At 48.6% G+C, this 24,842-nt stretch overlaps 1 protein-coding gene across 1 annotated transcript in view; it reads left to right on the top strand.

Moving 5' to 3' along the window:
- The first annotated feature begins 1,933 nt into the window (after window positions 1–1,933).
- SEC14L5 (SEC14 like lipid binding 5) overlaps window positions 1,934–24,842 on the top strand; it is a 42,874-nt gene continuing 19,965 nt past the window's right edge. Inside the window, exons 1-6 of the mRNA XM_047838806.1 lie at window positions 1,934–1,991; window positions 2,739–2,852; window positions 18,251–18,400; window positions 18,802–18,933; window positions 21,666–21,794; window positions 22,451–22,643. Coding sequence (XP_047694762.1) covers window positions 2,790–2,852; window positions 18,251–18,400; window positions 18,802–18,933; window positions 21,666–21,794; window positions 22,451–22,643 — 667 coding nt within the window. The 5' untranslated portion in view covers window positions 1,934–1,991; window positions 2,739–2,789. The remainder of the gene's footprint in view (window positions 1,992–2,738; window positions 2,853–18,250; window positions 18,401–18,801; window positions 18,934–21,665; window positions 21,795–22,450; window positions 22,644–24,842) is intronic.

Genomic DNA, 24,842 nt, shown 5'->3' with positions numbered 1-24,842 from the left:
TCTCTGTCCCAAAAATAAATAAACGTTGAAAAAAAATATTTATTAAGCAGGTACATTCCTAGACTCTTCTGAGCGATGCCCGGGAATCTGCCTTTTAACGTGCACTCTGCTGTAAGGAGTCTTAGGACCTGGAAAGTTTGGGACAGACTGCTCGGCCCCATCCTTCCAGGTGCAAGCATCCCACTCTGTGAATACTTAATGCCAACTTAACGCTTTCCGAGCTGTAACAACTACGTGCTAAGGCTCACTACGCGCCCGGTACTGACGCCCAGGACAAGCATGCTGGTTTCCTTGCTGAGTGCGAGGTACAGCGAAACATTTCTGGACCCCATCTCCCCCGCAAATTCCCCTCGGTGTGCAGACCCTGGAGCCGTGGATTGTCGTTTGCTGCCACCTTGTGGCAGAGATAGCAACTTTGTGCTCCACGTCCATTCTTGTTAATCTTAATTGAGAAAATGCACTGCACACTGTTGTGTGCCCGGTACCTAGTAAGATCATGGGGACCGGGGGGCAGATGAATAAGACAGACACAGTCCCTGCGTCACGGAGCTCACAGCTCCCGGGATATTTAATAACGCACAAATAAATAAAATGAGTGAATAAATGATTACAGAGTGTGGCTAGAAAGGAAACAAACAAGGGCTGGTTATCATAGGATGCAAAGACCTATGTATTTGCTAAACAGAGCTCTGTCTGTCTCCCTGCACACCTTTTCCCTGCCCAGGACTGTGGGCCACGCGAGGGCAGGCGAATCTGTTGATTCCCCCTTGTGATGGGTGAAGTCACCCAGTGCTGACACATAGTAGGTGCTCAGTAAGTGTCCAGTGAATGAATACATGGGTGATAAGGCTGTCCAGAGCCAGCTTGTTGGCTCTTCCAGGCCGAACAGATGGGGAGCGGGAAGGGAGGGCTTTGGAAGGGAGGCTGGTTCTCTAGGCATCTTGGGAGGGCTAGACGGTTTGGGTGTGAGCCAAATGTCACCCTCCCTGGGAGGCGCCAATCCACCCTGTCTTAAATTGTACACTCACTCCGTTCACTTCTTGGACCCCCTTCCCTGCTTTTTTTTTTTTTTTTTGTCGTTGGTGTTTTTCACCATCTCACATACTGTATATTTGCCTTATTTACCTCACGTCCGGCCCCCAGGAATGTAAACTCCGGGAGGGCAAGGATTTTTGTGTTTTGTTAACTTATGACTCTCCAGCACTTGTAAGAACCTGACACTTAGCAGGTGCTTTGTAAACGTACACAGAGTGAATGAATGATGCAGGGCGGGGCTTGGGGCAGAACCAGAAGGTCTCTAGGTGTGGCCCATGGGAGGCGCGGGGCTCTGAGACTAGGCAACCAGGTCTGGATGGGGTTGGAGGTAAATCTTACGGAGAAGGGAGGGGCTGGGAGGGGCAAAGGTCCGCGAGAGGGCAGAGCAAGTCTCGGGGTGGGACCTTGGGGCGGGGTCTTTCCGGGCTGGGCCGTTTCCAAGGAGGGGTGCCTTAGGTGCGGGACCAGTACAGGGGCTCGGCCTACCTGAACCGTGGCCAATCTGGAGAAGGGCCGGGCAGGGGCGTAGTCAAACAGGGAATATATATATATATATATATATATATATATATATATATATATATATATGAAGGGCGGGCTAATGCCGGGGCGTGGCTAGGGAGGGACCAATCAGGGGCACAGTAAATCTGGGCGGGGCCGTAGCAGGGAGGCAGGGGCGGGGCCAGATCAGGGGCGGGGCCAGGCTGGATTCTCCGCTGTCCCAGGTCCTGGAGCACTCCCGCCGGGCAGGTCTGGCTCCTGCCCTGCAGGCCCCTCCCTGGCTGGCCCGGCCCCAGGGTGAGCACGGCCGGACGCCCCAGGCTGGGCGGCCGCGGTCGGGCCTCGCCCCAGAAGCTGCGCTCCGGGCCAGGCGTCCGCGGGGGGCCCCCCGGCGGACTCAGCGCCATACTGACCCCGGGGCTGCCTCCCGGGAGGTTCCGAGGGCGAGGGCGAGGGTGAGCAGGGTTGCGGGGGCCTGCGAGTTCATACGTGTGTGCGTGCTTGTGTGTGTGTGCATATGCATACCAGTGTATGTACAAGTGTGTGGACGTTTGTGCTCACCAGGGGAATTGTGTGCGTGTGTGGAATTGGGTGGTGTGAGGTCCAGGGAGCTGAGTGTGTGGGCAAAGTTGCATGTGTGTGCAAGGGTGATCCCGTGTGGGAGGTGGGTCATGCATGTGTGTGTGTGCGTGTGTGTGTGTGTGTGTGTGTGTGATAGAGACATTGCATGTGAAATTTAGTGAAGACTGTGTATGTCAGGGTATCTTGGAGGAAAATGGAAGGGCAGGTGCAATGATACTTGGGGGTCTATAGGGGACGTCTGTGGCAAGCTGTGGGGTGTGTGGGTGGATGGTGAATTGTAAGAGTGTAAGAGTTGCAAACGTGGGTTTCCATGTGAGTAGCAGTGAGGGGTGCTTCTGGGGGCCTCAGTGTGAAGGAGTGGAGACCAAGGAAAGTTTGGGAGTACTGATTGCTCTTGGAGGGATGAGTGTGGCCTGGAGCAGTGGGTAATGGTCAGGGCAGGTGTTTGGGGCATGGCCCAGAGAAATTTGGTGATCACATCAGCCCTCTTGCTTTGAGGGCTGGGGAGATGTGTGGGCAGAGCATGAGAGGGCGGGCTTGTCCCTTGTTTGGGGAAGCCGTGGGCAGGGTTATGCTTCAGCTGGAGGGAGCTGCTACCTTACCAGTCACCTGTCACCCAGGTTTTGTGCTCACTCCTGCCTGGGTGCTTCTGTTGGCGCTCCTGCGAGAACATGGTGCAGAAGTACCAGTCTCCTGTCCGCATCTACAAGTACCCATTTGAGCTGGTCATGGCGGTGAGTGACCCCTGGTTCTCCAGCCCCTTGTGTGATGGTGAGAGGGACACAGGAGGTCAGCTGTGCAAAAATGAGAGGGAGCCCCTCAGACTCCCAGATGAGAAGGAAACTGGCGAGTCCAGTTTCTCCCTAGTGACCCTCCACCCAGCCACCCCAGCCTTCTCCACATCTTCTGGAATCCTTGTCCACTGACCACATCACAAGATCTTTCTTTCTCCTTGCTGAAGCAGACTTGTTCTCTCATCTCAACCTCCTCTGACAGAAAACAAGAATATCATGGGCCAAACCACTGCTGTCACTTTGTGTAATGCTAATAATAGTAATAGTAAATGTACTAATGATGATGAGAGTAGCAGCCATTCACTGAGGGTTTCCAGTGCCAAGTCTTTACATATATTGTTTCATTATTCTCATTTTACTTCTGCTAAACTGTAGCTTGGAGAGGTAAAGGTGGCCCCAAGTTCTGCGGCTGATAAGGGGTGGAGCCAGGGTGCAGACCCATGCAGGGGAGTACTCTGGAGCCATGATTTTTTTTTGCCATATCCCCCTCCATCCTGCCCAGGGTCTTCCTTCAGTTTGCACATCCCCTCTCCTTTCCTTCAAAGAAGCTGACAGGGGGTGAGTGGGCAGCAGGGGTCCAGGAACAGCCATTTTCAGGGTAGCTTCAGACTGACTGTATGTAAATCAAGTAGCCACTCAGTCGAGGGACTAGAATTGGCTCCCAAGCTCTTAGCCTCCTGGATCAATAATCTTTGCACCATGGGGCAGATGCTGGAAACAAGCAGATGTAGCTTTCCTTCTTGGGGCCATCCTTCTGCCTCTCAGAGGTCCCCTTCCTTGGGAAAAAAACGGCAATGCTCTGGGGTTGTGTTAGGAGTGAATGAGATAATATGCAGTGCCTCTCGCCCAGTGCCTGACACACAGTAGGCACTCACTAAATGTGGTTGTCCCTGTTATCACACCACATGGTGTTATAAATGATTGTGTTGAAAGTGTAAGAAACATTGGAATCCCCCCACATCCTCCCTATCCTAACCTATTACTTAATTTCAGCTTTTGATCCAAGAACTTTCATATCAATTGGTACCTCCATGGATATGTGTCCTGACTGGTCTTATTCTACAAATCTACTTATATATGTGTTTATAGTCACATAATGGATTAAAAAAAAATTTTTTTAACGTTTATTTATTATTGAGAGACAGACACAGAGCATGAGCAGGGGAGGGGTAGAGAGAGGGAGACAAGGAATCTGAAGCAGGCTCCAGGCTCTGAGCGGTCAGCACAGAGCCCGACGTGGGGCTCAAACTCACAAACGTGAGATCATGACCTGAGCCGAAGTCAGTCGCCTAACCAACTGAGCCACCCAAGCGCCTCCTTAATGGGTTTTGAAACATCACTGGAATCATTCATACATGTTGTGCTGTTATGTGCAGATGGTTCCAGGGCAAGAGGCAGGGGCTAGTATTGACTAGCTGGCTGACCTTGGGCAAATTATTTAACCTCTCTGAGCCTCCATTTCCCATCTGTAAAATGAGGAGTACCAATCCTGGTTTCCAAATCCTGGCACTGTGCATGGATTAAATGAGTCAATATACATAAAGCTCCCAATGCAAGGTCTGGTACAGACCAAATGCTGTTACTGTTATTGTTGCTGCTGCCTGTGGCTGTGTGACTTTCCTGTATTTGTAATGAGGGTCAGACACCAGGGGATGGCGAAGAGTCAGAAATGCTGGGTCCTTGCTACTGCTCTGCTATGCTCTGGCTGTGTGCTATTTAAAAGCCACTGAATGTATCTGAGCCTTGATTTCTTCATTCATGAAATGGGGATGGTTATATGCACTTCATAGGGTTGTCATGAGGATTAAAGATTTTATATATATATAGGTGATAAATACATTTATATATATATATATTATAATATGGAAGGAATAGGGGGGTGAGGGGCAGGTGCCCCATGCAGGTCTTGGTCCATACCAAATAGACAATAAATGGCAGCTAAATATAAATACTTGTCCTGTAAGGTTCCAGGCACCCTACTTAGTCTAAGACCCTAGGGTTCATTCATTCATTCATTCATTCATTCACTCATTCATTTAAAAAAAGAGAGATACTATCCCAACCCTTTTGGGACAACCCACAGTCCAGGGACCTATGGTTCTCTACAGATACCTGTAGAGAAAGCTGAGACAAATAACTGTAAAATGGAAGACTAATCCTTTTTTTTATAATTGCATGAGCTTAATAAATGTAAATTTAATTTAGCATATTTAGGATTCTCCAAAATATTTACAATCATTACACTTTAAAACATGCCCGCTAAAGGAGCCCTGAAGGCTGTATTAATAAGGCTGGTAAAGTAGTCACATTGAGTTTACTGGAGTATGTTAAGCATATTTTGTAAGCGTCCTGTTCCATAAATGGATGCAGGACTCTGCTTACTCCTCTACCTGTTAACAGTCCCTAGATGTTGTTGCATAGAGGCTTGTGGGTACAGCAGGAAACAAGGTTTTCAGATATTCATTTCCTGTATCTGCATTAATTTAAGTTATTTGGGACAACCATGCCCATGTTTCCTTATCTTCCATACAATCCTTATCGGTGAAAGGGCCTCAAGGCTCTGCAATGTTAGCGACAAAGCCACTTTACCGACTGTTTACAAAACATCATTGTTCCCAAAATAGCTGCATAACTCAACATAACTTGCATGCTGTGTGGGCACAAAAGGGTTTTTCTGCACTTAATGTCCGTCTTTGTTTCTCAGCTAAACACTTGCTCTCAGTTTGGGTCAGATGCCAGGGAAGTTTAGGATGAACTCAGCTATTTTCACTGCATCCGAGGGACTAGATGGGCTGGCCTTTGGTTTTTCTGTTTAACAAAACTGACTTGAGAATTAAAACATTACTTGTTTCAGAAGTCCACCAGCAACAAGCACAAAATGACTAAAACTGGGCTCAAGGAATTGGTCATAAAATAGCACCGAGGCAACATTTCCAGACCCAGATTAAACAATTAAAAAAAATTTTTTTTTTCTCTTTCATCTCAAAAATGTAACTAATCCAGTGAATGGGCGTCTCTCTCCTTGGGCCAAATCCCCTGGCAGGAATTCTGTTTCTGAAGGGTGGGATTCCAGGGACCTTTGTTTTCTTCTTTCTTGACTGTGTTCTGTATTAATTTGGTTCAAAACAGTCAGCTCGTATTATCTTGGTAAACAGAGGGAAACAATGAAGACAATGGAGGCAGCTGGTATAAGATTGGAGAGGGCCTTTGGTCCCTTTGTATGTGGGGTCCCTGAAGGTGGTGATGGGGTCTTTGTACATAGAACACAAAGGCCATGTCTTGCACTTCAGACTGTGGTCGCTCGAGCATCGAAGGCCACTCTCTGGTCAGCCTACAGCATGTTGTGAATGGTTTCTGGGTTCTGGCCTCTTCTCCCAGACGGATAGTTGCTAAGAGGCAGATCCATCATCTGGGTCCCTTCCCTAGTTTCACACCTGGAAAATGGAGGTCATAAAGGCTCCTGTTCCTCATAGAGTTGAAGTGAGGATTGACTGAAGGGACAGGGATGCCCGGGCAGGGCCTGGCTCATTGTTAATGCTGGTAAAATATTGTGTAGGCTTATTGTTATTATTTATTGTTTTCATAGCTTTATTGAGCTATAACTCGTATACCCATTTGAAACGTATGGGTCAGTGGTTTTTAGGATTCATAGAGTTGTGTAACTATGACTACTGTCAGTTTTAAAACATTTTCGTCGACCCAAAAAGAAACCCTGTACCCATCAGCAGTCCTCTCCGATCCCCACACCCCAGCCCCTGACGACCACTAGTCTACTTTCTGTCTCTGTGGATTTGCCTGTTTGGGACATTTCCTATAGATGGAACCATACAACATATGGCCCTTGGTGACAGGCTTCTCTCATTGAGCATCATGTTTTCAAGGCTCATCCATGTTGTATCGTATCAGCACTTCATCCCTTTTTATGGCTGAATACTATTCTATTGCCTGGATTTGTTTATTCATTCATCATTGTTTCCTGTGTTGGTCTGTTATGAATAACACCACTATGAACACAGATGCACAAGTTTTTGTGTGGATATATTCTTTCCAAAGAAATCCCTGCCATGAATTATAGTGATTATTTGGCAGGTTTAAGCAAATTTTATTTTTAAAATTTTATTTAACAAGCATGTTCACGTCCCAGACACTGTTCTGAGCCCATCCAAATATTAAGTCAAGTACCTCTCCTAAGCATCCCATGAGACAGGTTCTGTGGGTGGCACCATTCTACAAAGGAAGAAACCGAGGCACGGGAAGGATGAATGGATTACCCAAGGCCACAAAGCAAACATGAGGTGGCTGGGGACTTCACTGCAGGCAGTTTAGCTCCAGAATCCACATTCCCAATCATGAGCTCTGCCATTTGTCAGAGCTGAGGATCTCAACTTTTTGAGGTAGATCTGGGCCCAGGGAGCAGTCTCGTGGGGATGGTTACCACCAAAGCTGTGCTCCGAATGCCTGTATTCCACCAGGACACCACAAAGGGGAGCACAGCCAGAACCCACAGACCCTGGCCTCCTGGGGGGCAGCAGATGCTGACAGAGCCTGGAAGCAGTTACCGACCCAATGCTCTGTGTGTCCAGCCCTGAGACTTGCTCAGAGTCAGGTAGTTTCATAGCAGCCTTAACTGCAGAGGAAGGAAAAACAAAGGCTTTCAGAGCGTAAGGCAACTGTCCCCTGGTCAGTGTATTCATATGCTAGAGCTGCATAACAAAGTACCACAATGGAGGCTGGCTTAGAACAACAGAAATCTAGAGGCCGGACATCCAAGGTCAAGGTGTCAGCAGGATTGTGCTTCCTCTGAAGGTGCTTGGGAGGGATCTGTTCTGGGATTCTCTCCTGGCTTCTGGCAGTTCTTTGGTTTGTGGGAGCATAACTACAAACTTCACCTGGCATATTTCCTGTGTGTGTGCCTCTGGGTCCAACCTTCTGTTTCTATAAGGACACTAGTCGTACCAGATTTATAAGTACCCTCTACTGACCTCAATTTTAACTTGATTGACCTCTGTAAAGACCTTCTTTCCAAATAGGGTTACATCCTGAGGTACCTGGGGCCTAGAACTCCAACCATACCTTTTTTAGGGGGACGCAATTCAGCCCATTTATGCTCACTAGCTCATTAAAGGCATCATCAGTAAATGGCAGAGATTTTAATTTAGGGAAATCTGACCCCATAGCTTGCACTCACAGCCAGACACTCCAGATTCTGGCTCTGACGTTCAGTAAACACCTGTGCACCAGTGGCCGCGGCAGCTTCAGGAATGACCTGGCTGCCTCTTGTCCGGGCACTGCCCTGGGATCCCAGTGGGGCTCCAAAGCCCCGTGACTTGAGCTCATCTCAGATTCTGCAAATCTAAAGAAGGAACATGGCTCGGGGTAGAATTTCTTCAGCAATAGGCTTTTCACACAGAGGAAGGGTTATAGAGGTGAGGGCTGTCATCAGCAATTAAGTGTTAAAATATTTAAAGACCTGGCCTTTTGTATTGATAAACAGCTTGTAATTTAGCAAATGGGTTATTAATAAGGAGCAGCCTCTGGAGGTAAATCCTTGCAGCTCAGGCCAAGGGTAGTTACAGTTGGACTGGTTGTTATGGACGTAGTTTTAATAAAGCAGCAGGGGCCTCATTTAAATGAGTTTAAATTAGTTCCCTGGAGCCCATCATATGATCCTGTTGCTAACAGATTAAGGGAAGCGACATTTTCCACCCTGGATTGCTTACAGGACCTGGGAGAACAGGAATGATCCATCAGCCAGCAAAGTGATCTTCTGATTTCAGAAGTACATTTTAGGTCCTTACTCATTAGTTAATGCAAATATTAATTCATGCACATGTTCGTGTATGCATCCTACAAACATTTTTTTTTATGTTTATGTATTTTTGAGAGAAACAGAACGTGAGCAGGGGAGGGTCAAAGAGAGAGGGAGACACAGAACCAGAAGCAGCCTCCAGCTCTGAGCTGTCAGCACAGAGCCCGACACGGAGCTTGAATGCACCAACCATGAGATCATGACCTGAGCCGAAGCCAGACGCCTAACCGACTGAGCCAGCCAGGCGCCCCCCTACAAATATTTTTTAATGTTTATTTATTTTTGAAATGAAGAGACAGAGTGCAAGAAGGGGAGGGACAGAGAGAGAGGGAGATACAGAATCTGAAACAGGCTCCAGGCTCTGAGCTGTCAGCACAGAGCCCGATGCAGGGTTTGAACCCACGAACCACCAGATCATGATCTGAGCTAAAGTCAGGTGCTTAGTGGACTCAGCCACCCAGGTGCCCCTGCATCCTATAAATATTTATCGAGTTTCATTGTATCCCAAGCAGCATGCTGAGTGTAGGGGCTACAACATAGTTGATTCCTAGCATTTGTTGAAATGCATCATGATTCTGTTGGTTTCCTTCCTTGTTTATTTATATGGGCCTTTCTCATAAAAGTAAGTTTCAGGAAGGTGGAGACTATGTCTATCTTGTTCTGGTTCTCCCGACATAATCCCTTCCTGCCCTCAGAGAGCTTGCAGTGGTGTGGGGTGTGTGTGTGTGTGTGTGTGTGTGTGTGTGTGTGTTTCCGAGAGAGAGAGAGAGAGAGAGAGAGAGAGACAGAGACAGAGACAGAGAGACAGAGAGAGAGAGACAGAGAGAGACACAGAGAGAGAGACAGAGGAACTAGGCAAATGCTGTGTAGCTATGTATGTAGCTATGTATGCTAATTCATAATAGGGAATGAACAGAGTATTGTAGAAACAAGGGAAGGGGCCAGTTAAGGGTCTTTTAAGTCATTCAGGCTGAGCCTTGCCAAGGGGAGGAGGGCCCACTGTGTGCAGAGAAGGAGCAGACCTTCTCTCTGAAGAAAGAGATGTGGCTCATATGAGCTCCAGTGTGAGTTAGAAAGTGATTGGCAGGGTCAATTCAAGTCTGTTCAAGGACCTCGGGAGCTTTGGAAGGTTTAAGCATGCGTGACCTGGTAAGATTTCGGGTTTAAGTAGATCGGAGGGGGTTTTCCATCCCAGAGGCCAGGAGAACATGGAGGAGCAGAGGTGACAGAGGCTGGGCACATTCCTGAGACACTTGAAAATCTAAAATAGCGTTTCCCTCACATCAAGATCCTGACATACCGCTAAATGTCAGGACACTCTAGGCGGGCGTCTGCCTCTTTGTCCCTCCCTGAACCACCAAGGGCACCAGCTGATCCTAGAAATTTGTGGGCACAGAGTGTGTTCGGAGGAGGAGAGTTTCCTCCACCCTGCTCCCCCATGCGTGGGTGAGAATCCACAGCAGGTTTTTGTGCAGTTGCCGGGCGGGGCGGCCAGGCTGTGCGTTCCCCTCGGTGCTGCAAGAGACTGGGCGTTCCGATGGTGTGAGCTCACGACAGAGGGACACAGTCCTGGACAAAGTGACATCCAAATCCAATCCGTGAGAAGAAGGGATAGAATTGGAGCAAATAACACCTGGGCCCTACTAACTGCATCCATGCTGCAGCCTTAGGACCAGGAAACTGAAATACAGGGAGAAGTGTTCCCTGGAACCTTGTTGAGGGCTGATTCTTCGGCCAACAGCCGTGGCTGTACCCCTCTCCATGACTGCAGAGGGTAACTACTCAGGGGCTTATTCATCTGTGTGAGAGGCACCTTCCAGGACTCAGCTTTCTGCCGGTGGAGCATAGACAGCAATCCACAGGCACAGGTTACCCTCTGGGCCTGTGTCAGTGTCCTGGCAAGTGTAGACAGTAGCGGGGGGCCCTGCACTGCTCCCCCTACTCTTCCAGGAAGATAAATGTCAGTGGTTCCAACTTCCTGCTTTCATTCTCCAACACCAGCTCCTCCCTCCTCCTCAGCCTCCTTTCCTTCCTTCCTTCCTTCGGCAAATGTTGGCTGGGTGTCGACAGCATCCCAGGTGTTGTACAAGGCACTGGGGAATCCAGGGGTGAAGAAAACAGACACACAGAGAGAGGCGTTGACTATAAACAAACACAACATACACACATAATATCCTATTTCAAATCACAATCAATTCTCCTGGTAGGGCTGATAAACCATCCAGGAGATGGCTTACTCTTTTTTTAAATCTTTTAAAAATGTATTCATATTTGAGAGACAGAGAATGAGCGGAGGAGAGGCAGAGAGAAAGGGAGACACAGAATCTGGAGCAGGCTCTAGGCTTTGAGCTGTTAGCACAGAGCCTGAGGTGGGGCTCGATCTCACAAACCATGAGGTCATGACCAGAGCCAAAGTTGGATACTTAACTGACTGAGCCGCCCAGGTGCCCCTCTTTTTTTTTTTAATTTGTGGTAATATATATATAATGCAAAATTTCTCATTTATCCTTTTTTTTTTAAAAAAAGCTTAACCTTTTTTAAGTGTACTGTTCTGTTCAGCATTAAGTGCATATACACTGTTGCACAAGCGCTCACCACCACCCATCCCGAGAACTCTTTCAGCTTCTCAAACTGATACTGTGCCCCCATTAAACACTAACTCCCCATCCCTCCTGCCCCACCAGCCCCTAGTACCCAGCCTTCTACTCTCTGTCAATGAGTCTGACTACTTCAGGAACACATACAGGTGGAGCCATATAGTATTTGTCCTTTTGTGTCTGACTTCTTTCACTAAGCGTGATGTTTTTGAAGTTCATCCATGTTGTAGCATGAATCAGTGCTTCCTTCCTTTTTATGGCTGAATAATATTCCACTGTACGGACGGACCACATTTTGTTTGTCTATACATCTGTCAATGGACATTTGGGATGTTTCTACTGTTTGGCTATTATGAATGATTCTGTAAAAGTATCTGTTCAAATGCCTGTTGCTTTACTCTTGTCCATTTAAAAAAATCTATGACGTGGGGTGCCTGGATGCTTCAGTTGGTTAAGCATCTGACTCTTGATTTTGGCTCAGGTCATGATCTCACATTCGTGGGTTCGAGCCCCATGCTGGACCCTGAGCTGACAGCATGGAGCCTGCTGGGGAGTCTCTCTCTCCCTCTCTCTCTCTGCCCTCCCCCACCCCTCTAAATAAATAAATAAAATAAACTTTAAAAAAAACAACAACTATGATGTGATGTCTGGCACTGTGCTAAGTGCCTTAAACATATTACCTCCCTTTAATCTTCACTGTAGTCCTTACAAAGTAGAAAGCATGATCTTTCTCATCTTCTTTCTCTCTTTTCTTTCTTTCTTTCTTTTTCTTCTTCTTCTTCTTCTTCTTCTTCTTCTTCTTCTTCTTCTTCGAGGGAACTGAGTCTCAGAGGAGTTAAGTCGAGGTTGCCCAGCTGGCACATGACGAGGTTGCCCAGCTGGCACAGTAAACCCTGTGCTTTGACTCTGCTGTCCCACCACACTGAGGCTTGCCCCTTTGCTATGTCCACATGTCTTGGCTGCAGGGTCCTTGTGACCCTTTGTCTCCATCTTTTGTGTCTCCAGAGCTAGCTTTAATTAGAATAGCAGCAGCTTTGTCACCTACAGGACTGTCCAGGTGTACCTGTTTTTATAGATTGTATACAGCCCTCATTTCAAAAGGCTCCAGAGTCACGTTGCCCGGGTTCTCCCATGCCCGCTACCCCTTATCAGCTGGGACGACACCACTGCCGTAGGATATCTCATTCACCAAGCTCTAGCTCAGCAACTTGGCCAAAGTTGAGGGAACCGATACGGTGGAACGTTATTCAACTGTGAAAAAGGAAGGAAACACTGACGCATGCTATAGTGCGGTGAATCTCGTATACATCATGCCGAGCAAAGGAAGCCAGATACCAAAGGTCACACACCGTATGATTCCATGTACATGAGATGTCCAGAAAAAGCAAATCTACAGAGATCGAAAGTGGATTAGTGATTGCCTAGGGCTGGGGTGGGGGCAGAGGGGACAGACTGTAATCGGTAGCGAATTTCTTTTTGGGGTGATGACAATGTTCTGGAAGGAGAGAGTGGTGATGGTTGCGCAACTCTGTGAATGTGCTAAAACTCACTGAACCGAACACTTTAAAAGGGTGCATTTTACGGTATGAGAATTATACCTCAGTTTTTTAAAAAAAAGTTGGGGGAGCTGAGAGGATAGATTCTTGTCTGTCGTGGGGTCTCCCAGGCTTCAAGGGGGCAGGTGGGGTCTTCAAGGAAGGCTCCTGAGGAGTGTGACAGGGGAGGCAGATGCCTTGCCTGAGGTCACGCAGTGGTCAGTGCCCTGAATGCAGCCTGCAGCGTGGAAAGGGAAGACAAAGTTAATGTGGTCCGGATCCTCTCTCCACTCTCTTAGTGGAAGGTTTGGGATAAGCAGCTTCCAGCTTTTTTTGAATTTGCATGAGGAAGAGCAGGAAGGAAGGTGGGGGGGGGGGGAGGAGAGGAGGCAGCAGCTGTCAAGTGATTAGCAGAAATAGCTTTTCTGTACTTTATAGAATCTCACTCTTTTTTAAAATTTAAATTTATTTAACAAATGCTTATGTAGAACGAACCATGTGCCAGGCACTGTTCTCAGCACTTTACAAAAACGGACTCCTTTATTCCCCCCCCCACACATCCCGCAACACAGCAAGGTAGCTACTTTTCTTATTCTCCTTTTAACAAATGAATGCATTAAGGAGCTCAGAGCTTGAGGACTCCTTCAAGGCCACACAGCTGGTAAGAGGCAGAGATTTGGACCCAAGCCCCAGAGTCCATGTTCTTAATGGGTATGCAATGCTGTCATCCATTCACTCATTCATCATGTAAATGTCTACTGAGTGTTGACTATGTCACTTTGACAAGTTGGGGGGGGGTGGTGGGAGGGGAAAAAACTCACTGCCAAGGGCCGATGACTTCTGATGTCAGAAACAGGTACAACGGAGGGCTCATTGGGAGTGGATGACTCCACTTGACAGATGAGGCTGAAGGGAGAGAGAGGACATGCTGTGCTCAAGGAGGTAGTTTCCTGGGTGTAGGCAAGTCTGGCTAGGAGGCCAGCCGCCCATCTCCACTTGCTAAGTGTGTCACTGTGGAGTTTTGCAGGATGGAGGCCCACGGGAGGCAGTCAACGGAAGTTTCCACTGGTCTCTGCCTACCCCAGCTGTGGCCCTGCATGGGCGGGTTCTGGGCCTTGGACCAGCTTCCTTTCTGAGCCAGGAGGCTTGGGTGTCCTTCTCCAGCCACCTGGCAAAAGAGCTGTAACTGAATCCCTTCTGCTACTTTGTGTCCCTGAGGGGGCCAAACCATGTGTGTGTTCGGCACAGAGAAACCCAGGCCTGATTTGTGGGAACAGGAGTCCGCAGAGAGGATCCTGTGGGCTGTTTGATCCTCTAAGACCCTATGATGGGCCAAAACCAAAGGTGCCCCTGACTCACAGGTTTTAGGCCAGCAGGACTCAGCATTTCCAGACTCTTGACGCTTGTGATGTAGCTAAAGTCCCCTGAGGGGCAGGGCAGAGTGGTTCAGGGCTGAGGTCTGGGTCAGACCGGTTGCTCTCCAAACCCACCACTTCCTGACCGTGTGATGCCTTCCCAAACCTCCACTCGCTTATCTGTAAAATGGGGAAATTCTAATTCCCATCTCGGGGCACTGCAAAGAAATGCAGTTAGCGCCCTAAAAATATCATAGCAACAATGTCTGACACTGGACCTCATAACCCCAGGGACTCTCTGGCTGGAGGTATGCCATTGGATGGACTCTGTATTTTGGGGCCCCCGCCTTCTGGATGGAGCCTGAGTTCTGGCCGTTCCCCTCACCAGTGCCTGGCATGTCTCCATCGATGCAGCAGCCATTACTTACTTGAGGAAGGTAGCACCTTCCCTTTCAGGGTCAGGGACAGTTGTGCCCACGCACCCATCTGCTGCCGCCCAGCCCTCTGCCCTCCGCTGTTATCTGGGGGCTCCAGATGGAGCTCTTCTGACAAGAGGTTTGTTACAACAGGAAGTCAGCCTTCCTTGGATACATGCGTTGAATCCATGGCCTGTCACTCCCCTCCCAGGACACCTTTCTGGGGCTTTTTGGATCACCAGCAAGTTTAAGTTATTTTTTTCTTTGCTTGTGAGCATTTATTAGCCCTAGTGTGTCCCAAGAACTGAGACAGGCATGTGTGAGGTCAGTGCTGTGGAAAAGCATGTAGCCCAGGCCTCTGGCACACAACACACAAGCTAGTACGTGGCTAAAGGATGTGATAAATGGTATTGAGGAAATGAATGGGCTAAAAGGACAGAATAGGGAAGAAGACAGTCTTGCAGGGGAGAAGGTGGGGGAAGATGTCCCACAAAGAAGCACCAGCACAGATGAGTCCCTGAAGCCAGAGCATCTCTTCAGCCCCCCGGTCCAGGTGTCCTACCTCTCTGGAAACCCCAGTTACTCAAGCCTTCTTCTTCCTTCACTATCAAGTAAACTGATTAGTGGTCCAAGCAGACGGAACGGCCAGTGCAAAGGCTCTATGGTAGGAACAGGTGGTGGGCACATGAGTGTCCCGGGGCTGACATTAAAAAGTACCACAAAAATCGGGGCGCCTGGGTGGCGCAGTCGGTTAAGCGTCCGACTTCAGCCAGGTCACGATCTCGTGGTCCGTGAGTTCGAGCCCCGCGTCAGGCTCTGGGCTGATGGCTCAGAGCCTGGAGCCTGTTTCCGATTCTGTGTCTCCCTCTCTCTCTGCCCCTCCCCCGTTCATGCTCTGTCTCTCTCTGCCCCAAAAATAAATAAATGTTGAAAAAAAAATTAAAAAAAAAAAGTACCACAAAAATAATAAATAAATAAATAAATAAATAATAAAAAGTACCACAAACTGGGTGGCTTAAACAGCAGAAACTTTTTTACTCCACAGTCTGAAGGCTAAATGCCAGAGATCAAGGTGTTGGTAGAGTAGGTTCCCTCTGCAGGCTTGAAGGAGAATCGGTTCCATGTCTTTCTCCTACCTTCTGGTGTTGCTGGTAATCTTTGGAGTCCTTGGCCGGTAGAGGAATCACCCAAACCTGTGCCTTCATCTTTACACTATATGAGTGTCTGTGACCAAATGTCCCTCAGTCATATTGGATTAGCAGTCTCCCCCCCACCACCCCCACCCTAGTATGACCTCATCTTAACTAATTACATTTGCGACGACCTATTTCCAGATAAGGTCACATTCAGAGGTACTGGGTAGGACACATGAATTTTGTTGGTGGCGGGAAGGGGGCACAAGTGAACCCATAAAAATGTGTTTTAGAAAGAACAAGGTCGGGGGCACCTGAGTGGCTTAGCCAGTTAAGTGTCTGACTTCGGCTTAGGTCATGATCTCACAGTTTGTGAGTTTAAGCCCCGCATTAGGCTCTGTGCTGACAGCTCAGAGCCTGGAGCCTGCTTCAGATTGTGTGTGTGTGTGTGTGTGCCCCTCCCCTGCTCACACTCTGTGTCTCTCTCAAAAATAAATAAACATTTAAAAAAGCAGAAGAAAAGAAAAGAAACAGCAAGGCTGGCGTGGCTGGAGCGGAGTGAAGGTGGCTAGTGGGAGAGATTGCCTGGAGCCTGGCTGGCCACAGCAAGCAGTGTGGGACACATTCTGAGCATCTAGGCCTGTTCTGACTACGTCATTTCATCCGGGGAGAAGGAGAGACTGTAGAATAGTCAGAGGAAGTGCAGAAACTCAAGGGCAGTGTGGCCGCCGCTAGTAGGAGTTGAAGTACTAAGTGTGGAGAAGGGGGAAATTGTGACCACAGGGCCCCAGGGACAATGCCTGGCTGTTTCCCAGCTGCCCAGGAGAACAAGCGAGCTGCTGAGCAAGGTGTTCCTGAAGGAGTGGGGTACTGGGCCACAATGGGATTCAAATCCACATTCACCAGTTTTCATTGTGTGACCTTGGGTTAGTTACTTAGCCTCTCTGGGTTCCAATGTTTTCATTTGTCAAATGAGGATGCCATTCAGAGGACGAAATGGAAGAAAATGCACAGCTGGAGGAGCACAGTGAAGGCTCCTTGAGGGCCAACTGCTCTGAGACAACATCTGGTGACCTCCTCACCATCCCATTTTACAGATGAGGAAACAGAGACTCAGAGAGGGCAAGTGACTTGCCCAAGGTCCCTCAGTGAGAAAGTAGAAGAGACATGAACTGAGCCTGTCCAGTTCCGAAACACGCACCCCTTTCCTTCCACATGCTTTCAAAAAATGTCAACATCCCTCTGCCTGTCACAGAGGTGGGCCCAGGCCAGCGCCTCTGGCTCCCTCCTGCATTGGATCCCAAGGAAGTACTCAGATAGGGCTGGTCAGGAGCAGTTTTTGCAGACCTGTGTTCTGCTGCATTTGAGTCTTGTTGCCTGGGGAATGAAAATTCTGGTTGTCTTCAGTGAACCGCCCGGTGAGCTTGAGCTTGGGTTTCATACTCTGGGAGGCAAGCTTGGGATATACCCATTTTCCAGGTGGTAAAACAGGCTTAGAGAAAGAAAGGATGTGCCTCTGTCGGGAGGAAGTAGAATTTGCCCAGCACAGAATTTGCCCACTTCCCTTTGTCCACCAGGCTATGCAGGCTTCTGATAAGTGCCTGCCTACTTAGCACTCTCCCCTGGGGAACAGAGGCTCCTTATTCTAACCCTGGTGTGTCTGCTGTGTCTGTACAAGGCAAGCAGCTTCAACATATGGCAGGAAGATGCACTGGGCTGGCCTTGTGGGGCCTGGGGTGACACTAAGGGCACCAGGCACAGTTCCATCTCTTCCTTGCCCCTCCCCCGCCTCTGCCCTTCTGAGCTGGGAGGAGCCGGGAGGGATGGGGGAGGAGGTGCGTGTCCTCAGATGCCTGCACTATTTTTGGAGCTGCTTTGATCCTGATTCCGGGGCACGTGGACTGTGACAGGCTCTTGGAGCAGACCCCATTTGCATACAGTCGGCTATGGATGCCGGCTTACCCAGGAGGCTCCTACCCTGGCACTTCTGGAACCGGGCACAGACTCTCGTCCTCCAAACTGGATGCCTTGTATTTCTTTTGCTTTCCTAACTGCCAGGGCTGGAACCTCCAGGACAATGTTGAACAGACGTGGCCAGAGTGGACATCCTTGCCTTGTTCCTGATCGTAGGGGGAAAGCGTTCCATCTTTTGGCATTGAGTATGATGTTAAACTGTGATTTATCAGGTTGAAGATGTTCCTTTCTATTCTTCATTTGTGGAGTGTTTTTATCATGAAGAGGTGTTAGATTATGTCCAGAGTGTTTTTCTGAAAGATGCCTTCTTTTAAAATGTTCCAGGCAAGCTCACTTTTTCTTCTGAGGGTGAAGTCTCAAATGCAAATCCAAAGAGTGAGTTGCAAACCATTGCTCAGGCACTGGTGTGTCACAGCTCTTAAACAGGTGTCTGCTCTTGTAAATGAGACCACAGTCCAGCAGGAGGGAGGAGGCTAGAGCCCCCAGCCCCCTTGACACTCACTCCCCCTCTGCCCCTAGGCCTATGAGAAGCGCTTCCCCACCTGCCCGCAGATCCCCGTCTTCCTGGGCAGCGAGGTCCTGCGCGAGTCCCGCAGCGCAGACGGGGCGGTGCACGTGGTGGAGCGGAGCTGCAGGTTGCGTGTGGAGGCCCCGCGGCTGCTGCGCAAGGTGGGTGGGGAGGGGTTCCCAGAGGTGCCGGGGGACCCCACGGAGGAGGGGACTGGAAAGGGGGGGGATCTGGGGGCGGGCTCAGGTGGTGAAGCCAGTGAGTATGCATATGAGTGTAGGTGCTGGTGGTACACGTCCTGGGGTTGGGGTTGGGGCCTGCGGAAAGGGGGGGTCGTTCTAGGTCGGAGGGCCGGTCTGGGAAGGACAAAGGCCTAGGAGCTAGGGACTGGGGCTGGGGCTGGTGGACAGGCTCCGGGTGGGGCACAGGGGGTCTTGGGGTTTGTGGGTGTTGGGCTGGGTACGGGATACTGCTGGCTGGTGGGCAGGCGCGGGGTCTTGGGGTCTTGGTGAGTCTCGGTATCCAGCAGCCCTCACCCCCTTCGCTGCTCCTTCCCTTGCAGATTGCCGGCGTAGAGCACGTGGTCTTTGTGCAGAGAAACGTGTTGAACTGGAGGGAGAGGACCCTCCTCATTGAAGCCCACAATGAGACCTTCGCCAACCGCGTGGTGGTCAACGAGAACTGCAGCTACACTGTAAGCCTGCGTCCCGCCCCCTTCCTGCGTCCCGCCCCCTTCCTGCGTCCCGCCCCCTTCCTGCGTCCCGCCCCCTTCCTGCGTCCCGCCCCCTTCCTGCGTCCCGCCCCCTTCCTGCGTCCCGCCCTCTTCCTGCGTCCTGCAGTCCACGCATCAGCCTAGCTGCCTCTCCCCTGCCCCCAGGGCCTTGTCGGATAAATTGCAGGACACTCACTTACATCTGCAGTTCAGATACACAGCTGATACTTTTCTGTTTGTTTAAATAGTCTCAAATACCGCTTGGGACATACTTACCAAAATATTATTCGTTGTTTATCTGAAATTCAAATATGTCATCCTGTATTTTATTGGGGAAAGCTGTCAACCTGCCTCCCCCTCCCTCTTTGTCCTTTTCTTCTTCCTTGAAAGGGAGGCTCATTTACGTTGTTTTTTTTTTTTTAATTTTTAATGTTTATTTATTTTTGAGAGACAGATCATGAGTAGGGGACAGGCAGAGAGAGAGGGAGACACAGGCTCTGTGTCCGAAACAGGCTCCAGGCTCTGAGCTGTCAGTACAGAGCCCAACGTGGGGCTCGAACCCACGAACCATGAGATCATGACCTAGGCCAAAGTCAGACCCTTAAACGCCTGAGCCATCCAGGGGCCCCTATAGTTTCTTCGTCTGTAGAATGGGGTTAATAATGACACCTCCCACAGGGGTTATGGTGAGAAGTAGGGGAAGAAAAGTATCCGAAACCCCTTAGAAGAGGGCCTGGCACATACCAAGACCTGTATGTGTGTTACCTTCTCAGATCATTAATAGTAATTATTATTATTCTTCAGTACACACTGACTGAGCATCGACTATGTGCCGGGCACCCAGCCAGAGCACGGACTAGTCCCCCTGACCTTTGTTCTCACAAGGACCTCCATTCCAGTGGCAGATACAGACAAGAAAAAAGGTCAACATAATCTTACAACTTCACGAATACTAAGAAGGGATCCAGAAGACAGGATTAGGGAAAATAAGAGGAGAGGCACTCTGTTAGGTGACAGTGTCCCACTGAAGCCACCAAGCTGAGAGCTGGTGGATGAGAGGGCTGGGAACAGAGTTCTGGAGTGGGAACAGCATGTGTGAAGACCCAGAGGTGGATGAGTGAAGTCTGAGAATGGGGGCTGCAGGGGCAGGGTCCTGCTGCCCCCGGGTTGGAGTGAGGGAGGAGTTTGGAGGCGTTTGCTGGGATGGAGCCCAGCTCTGCCACCTCCTTGCTGAATGATGTTGGGCAAGTTGCTTCCCCTCCCCAGGCCACCCCTTGCATACCTGTCAGCAGAGCCCACCTCATCCGGTGCTGGCTGGAGTCTATGAGACAATGTAGGTAAAGCTCCTTTAGCCTGTGCTAGATCCCCAATGCTAGTTTTCATGATGATAACTCCAGTGTCGTAATTATGGTTCATTAGAGCCTTCCCTATGGGGGGGAGGTGGGGAGGGTGGGGCACTGCCTTGTGTATCTGTCCCATCCCCAGCATTTGGCATGGTGCCTTGTATACAGCAGGTGTCCAGTAAATGCCCATTGCTTTTTCTTTCCACACATCCAGCTCCTCTGGGAATTGGACCCAGAATATTCCAATGCTTACCTCTAGGGAGTTGTGTGGGTGGCAGCTTTTTATAAATCACTTTTAGTGCATTTATAATATGTATTTAGTGCATATTTCTCAGCATGAGTTCTACCAACCGCTGAATTAACGTCACTGAGGCTGCTTGGGAAATGCAGGTTTTCAGGCCCTGCCCTGGACCTATTTGGCCCAGGCATCTGCATATTTAAATTTTTTTTTAAATGTGTATTTGTTTTTGAGAGAGAGAGAGAGAATGAGCTGTGGAGGGGCAGAGAGAGGGAGACACAGAATCTGAAGCAGGTTCCAGGCTCTGAGCTGTCAGCACAGAGCCCAATACGGGGCTCGAACTCACAAACTGTGAGATCATGACCTGAGTCGAATTCGGATGTTTAACCGACTGAGCCACCCAGGTGCCCGGCATCTGCATGTTTCACACACTCCCTGGTAATACTTCTGCCCAGGAAAGTGTGAGAGGGACTAAGCCTGGGTCTGCATAGAAGCTCTGTCAACAAAGTTTGTCCGTGTGTGTGTGTGTGTGTGTGTATTTGTTTACAATAAATATGTAACATAATAAATATTTTAAAATATATATTTAAAATATGTAATAGTTATATATAACTTACATATAATTATATATTAAGTACATTAACTCATTTATAAAGTTTATTTTGAGGGAGAGAGATAGAGTGAGAGATAGTTGGAGAGGGGCAGACAGAGGGAGAGAGAGATTCCCAAGCAGGCTCCACACTGTCAGTGCAGAAACTGATGTGAGGCTTGAACCCACAAACCATCAGATCATGGCCTGAGCCGAAACCAGGAGCCAGTCACCCAACCGACTAAGCCACCCAGGTGCCCCTAAATATATTATTCATTTAAATATATCATTATAGAACAGTTTTTAAGGGACAGGCTTGCAGATGCCAGACCCACTTCCTTCCAGCCCCTCATGAGAAGGCTCTTTGTTCTCTAACACTTGGCATTGTTCTCCGGGTGGGGTTGCTGCCCCCCCCCCCCCCACTCCGGTATTGCCATGCTGTCCACGGCATGCTCTGGTTGGGCCCAGATCACCAAGAGAGCCCTGAGAGAGGGCACTGCATCCCCCACAATGAGACTTGTCACTGCGGCTGCCTGGCTTTCAGGTCCACCCCGAGAATGAAGAGTGGACTTGCTTTGAGCAATCCGCCTCGCTCGACATCCGGTCCTTCTTTGGCTTCGAAAGTGCCTTGGAGAAGATCGCCATGAAGCAGTACACAGCTAACGTCAAGAGGGTAAGGGGTGGGCTCCATCAGTCACAGGGAGGAAGGTACACAGACCTCAGAGCCTGGTTCAAAACCTGCTCTGACACCTGACAACCCAAGTGACATCGGGCAAGATCGATCCTTAACCTTCCTTGGCCTCAGTCTTTTCATCCATAGAGTGAGTATCCTAACAATGACCATAACACACAAGATAATGAGTGGAAACCACCTGGCCTGAAATGGGGGCACCATAATCATTATCCAGATGCTCCCTGATGTTTGGGGCTTGTGTAGTGATCTCTGGACAGAGGAGGGGCATTCTGTGGTGCTTTTTCCTGGTTAAAATTGGTTGCTGTGTAAAGCTCTCAGACCTGTCCCCGAGAGGCCTTTTTGCATGATGAAACGGGTGAAATTAATTTCAACAAAGTATTTTAACCCACATGTTACCTATAGAAAACCTACCAATGAGCTATTTTACATTCTTTGTTCCATCCTAAGTCTTGGAAATCCGGTTCATATCTGATGCTCACAGCACATCTCCATTTGGACCAGCCACATTTCAAGTTCTCCGTAGCTACGTGTCAGGGGTGGGGCTGCAGCCAAGTGGGGGTGACTCCCAGGCTGATGAGGTTATCCCTGCTCTCCTGCCCTGTGGCTCATGTGCCTCTGGTCTCTCTGGCTTCCAGGGGAAGGAGGTGATTGAACATTACCTGAACGAGCTTATCTCCCAGGGCACCTCTCACATTCCCCGGTGGACGCCTGCCCCCGTCCGAGAGGAGGACGCCCGCTCCCAGGCTGGGCTGAGGGATCCGGGCTCCCTGGAGGTTGACGGGCCCATCGGTGCTCCAGGCTCTGCGCCTGAGGTGGTGGTTACGGACGGTAGGTCCCTGTGGCTGAAGCCAGCCGGCCAGGCCTGTACCCTTGTGCCCCCCACAACCTCCCCAGTCCCTGGAAACCTGCTTTGTGTTTGCTCACTCCGCGGGGGAAGAGTTGCTGCGGGTCCCCTTGGGAATGGGTCTACGAACTGGAATGACTCAGCTTCCGCCCTTTCCCGCTGCTTTACCCTCTCTTCCTTCCTTCCGGCCCAAGAGCCAGAACTGGTTTATTTCTAAATCAGGAATTGACCTGATCTGGTGCCTCAGGGCTGCCCTTTTCTCTGGTTTCATTACTATTTTTAATTATATGAGTAATGTATGGAGATGGTAGAAAGAAATATTCAAACTTCTTGGAAGATGTAAATGAGGAAGTAAGACTCTTTTCTTCTCTCTGGAGGCAATACTAATTTTGTGGTCATATTTCGTGAAACTACCTAGGCATATATATGTACATACATATACACACATGTGTATATACAGGTGTGTATAATTTATGCTGTATACCTGTATAATTTATGCTGAGCCAACATTACACATTCTACTTGATGTTTTGCTTTTTTTCATTTACTAATGTTGCTTGAACAGCTTTCTATGTCAGTGCATCTGTTTTAGCACTTTGCGGTATTTCATGGTGTGGCTGCACCATAACTTATTTATTAATAAACATTTATTGTTGGGGCGCCTGGATGGCTCAGTCAATTAAACGTCTGACTCTTGATTTTGGCTCAGGTCATGATCTCACGGTTTGCAGGTTCAAGACCCATGTTGGGCTCTGCACTGACAGCATGGAGCCTGCTTAGGATTCTCTCTCTGCCCCTCCCCTGCTCGCTCTCTTTCTCGATTGCTCTCTCAAAATAAATAAATAAACTTAAAAAATAAACATTTATTATTATTTTTGTTAGTTTATTTATCTAGTCTTCTCTTTATGGACGTGAGGTTTCCAGTTTTTAAAACATAGAAATAATATAGTATATCTTTGTACTTAAGTTTACTTACTTGTTTTGAGAGAGGGAAAGCCCCAGCTGGGGAGGCACAGAGAGAGAGGGAAACAGAGAATCCCAAACAGGCTCTGCACGTGAGTGTAGAGCCTGATGTGGGGCTTGAACTCATGAACCATGAAATCATGACCTGAACTGAAGTCGGACACTTAACTGACTGAACCACCCAGGTGCCCCATTAAGATTTTATTTTTAAATAATCTCTACCCCCAACGTGGGGCTTGACCTCACAACCCTGAGATTAAGAGTCACATGTTCCACCCACAGAGTCAGCCAAGCACCCCTATAGCATAAAATTTTTACAGTTGAATTGCTGGGTCAAAGGTTATATGCAGATAAAATTTTGGCAGATTTACCAGTTAGGCCTTCAAAGATTGGTTGTACTAATCAACGTTCCCCCAAAAGTGTGTGGCTATGTCTATTCCTGACTTCACTCTGGCTCCCCACGAGACTATTATTAAATGTTTTAAACTTCTGAAAGCAAAAAGTGACCTCTAGTAAATTAGTGATTAGGTCTTTCCTCATGAATGAGGCCAAATATTATTTTCTCATGCTTAGTGACTCCATATGGCTTTTTTGTGAATCTCTGTTCTTGTACTTTGTCTGTTTTCCTATTTGCCCATTGATTTCTTTCTTTTTTTAATTTAAAAAAATTTTTATTTATTTATTTTTGAGAGAGAACGAGACAGAGCATGAGTGGGGGAGGGGCAGAGAGAGAGGGAGACACAAAATCTGAAGCAGGCTCCAAGCCGTCAGCACAGAGCCCAATGTGGGGCTCAAACTCACAAACCGTGAGATCATGACCTGAGCCAAAGTCGGAGGCTTAACCAACTGGGCCACACAGGCATCCCTGACCATTGATTTCTCATTGCTTTGTAAGAACTCTTCATATGTAAGGCAATTAGCCTTTTGTCATATTTTCGATTTTTATTGATAATGGGAAACGTTTACAATATAATTTTAAATAAATTAAAAAAAAACCCTAGGACACAAAAGTACACATACTCCCTGAGTTCAGTTTTAGCTCTGTGCATTTGTGCTCATGATGATTCATTCTTTTGGGGTCACTGAAATGTCAGGCTTGGCTTTCTTAGAGATATGCCACATAACCAGTAAATTACATCTGGGGCATTGTGTAGGGAGAACAAAATTCATTCATTCACAAATATTTATTCTGTACCAACTCTGTGCTAGCTGGCTGCTGC

This window comes from Prionailurus viverrinus, chromosome E3 (genome assembly GCF_022837055.1).
Source record: "Prionailurus viverrinus isolate Anna chromosome E3, UM_Priviv_1.0, whole genome shotgun sequence".
Lineage (NCBI taxonomy): Eukaryota > Metazoa > Chordata > Mammalia > Carnivora > Felidae > Prionailurus > Prionailurus viverrinus.
This window is presented reverse-complemented; position numbering and strand designations above follow the sequence as displayed.